This window comes from Penaeus monodon, chromosome 31 (assembly GCF_015228065.2).
Source record: "Penaeus monodon isolate SGIC_2016 chromosome 31, NSTDA_Pmon_1, whole genome shotgun sequence".
Lineage (NCBI taxonomy): Eukaryota > Metazoa > Arthropoda > Malacostraca > Decapoda > Penaeidae > Penaeus > Penaeus monodon.
Window position 1 is genome coordinate 11,555,497 of NC_051416.1, and position 979 is coordinate 11,556,475.

Below are 979 nucleotides of genomic sequence, written 5' to 3' on the forward strand. Positions count from 1 at the left end.
GTGTAACAGAGAAGTAATTTTTTTACATTTTGATTTCTAATTAATTAAGTTATTCTGCTATCCAATCTTCAGATGGATATACCAGATAAGGCATGTGGATATTCTAATTCTGAGACTCCCTTTCCTCTGAATGATAATCATAGAATAATTCCCAAGTTCCTCTTATTAAATGACTGTATTTTGGTATGATGAATTGACATGTACATCACCAAGTGTCAAGTTATTCCCAACTCAAGGCATTTCAGTAAATAAAGGGCAAGTAGGAAATTAATATATATATATGTGAAGTTATGTAACACAGAAGTAAATTTTTTTATATTATGATTTCTAATTAATTTAGTTATTCTGTTATCCAACCTTTAGATGGATATACCAGATAAGGCATGTGGATATTCTAATTTTGAGACCTCCTTTCCACTGAATGATAATCATAAGGAAAATGAATGCGTTGATAGTCTTTTTTCATTGCAAAAAGTGACTGCTTGGGTTTGTGCAGTTTGTTTGATGAATGACTAAAGATCTTTACTAGTTATGTTGTTCATGTTCATGTACATAGAGCTGTGTGATATCTAATATTTAATCTACCTTGACTGTTGTTACCTGAAATTTCATTCAATGATGAAGACTATTAATATTTACTTGGTTAGACTAAGGATAAAATCCTTCAGGAGTGATAATAAGAAGCAGTCTTATAAGGAAACAAAATGATCTGAAAAAGAATATAGTGTGAGAAATATATATATACACTTTATTTTCTTTTATTTGAACCGAATATCAAATTTTCCCTCAGTATGGTTAATGCTCTTTACACTTCCATTTTCCTACAGTCCGAGAATTATGACAGCGTGCTAGGTTTCAACCTTGGCTCCTACCGGGCGTGCAAGTGCCTCTGGAAGTCTTGCGTTGAACACCACACCTTCTTCCGTCTTCACACTCCAAGGACCCCGGCCAGAAAGTGAGTGTAGTTGTACCTATCCTC

General features: G+C 33.5%; 1 protein-coding gene across 1 annotated transcript in view; it reads left to right on the plus strand.

Moving 5' to 3' along the window:
* The window catches only part of LOC119593033 (tyrosine-protein phosphatase non-receptor type 4-like), a gene marked incomplete at its 5' end in the record, with an annotated part of 330,438 nt that overhangs the window by 194,621 nt on the left and 134,838 nt on the right, over window positions 1-979 (plus strand). Inside the window, 1 exon segment of the mRNA XM_037941929.1 lies at window positions 828-955. Within this exon segment, the coding sequence (XP_037797857.1) occupies window positions 828-955 (128 nt within the window).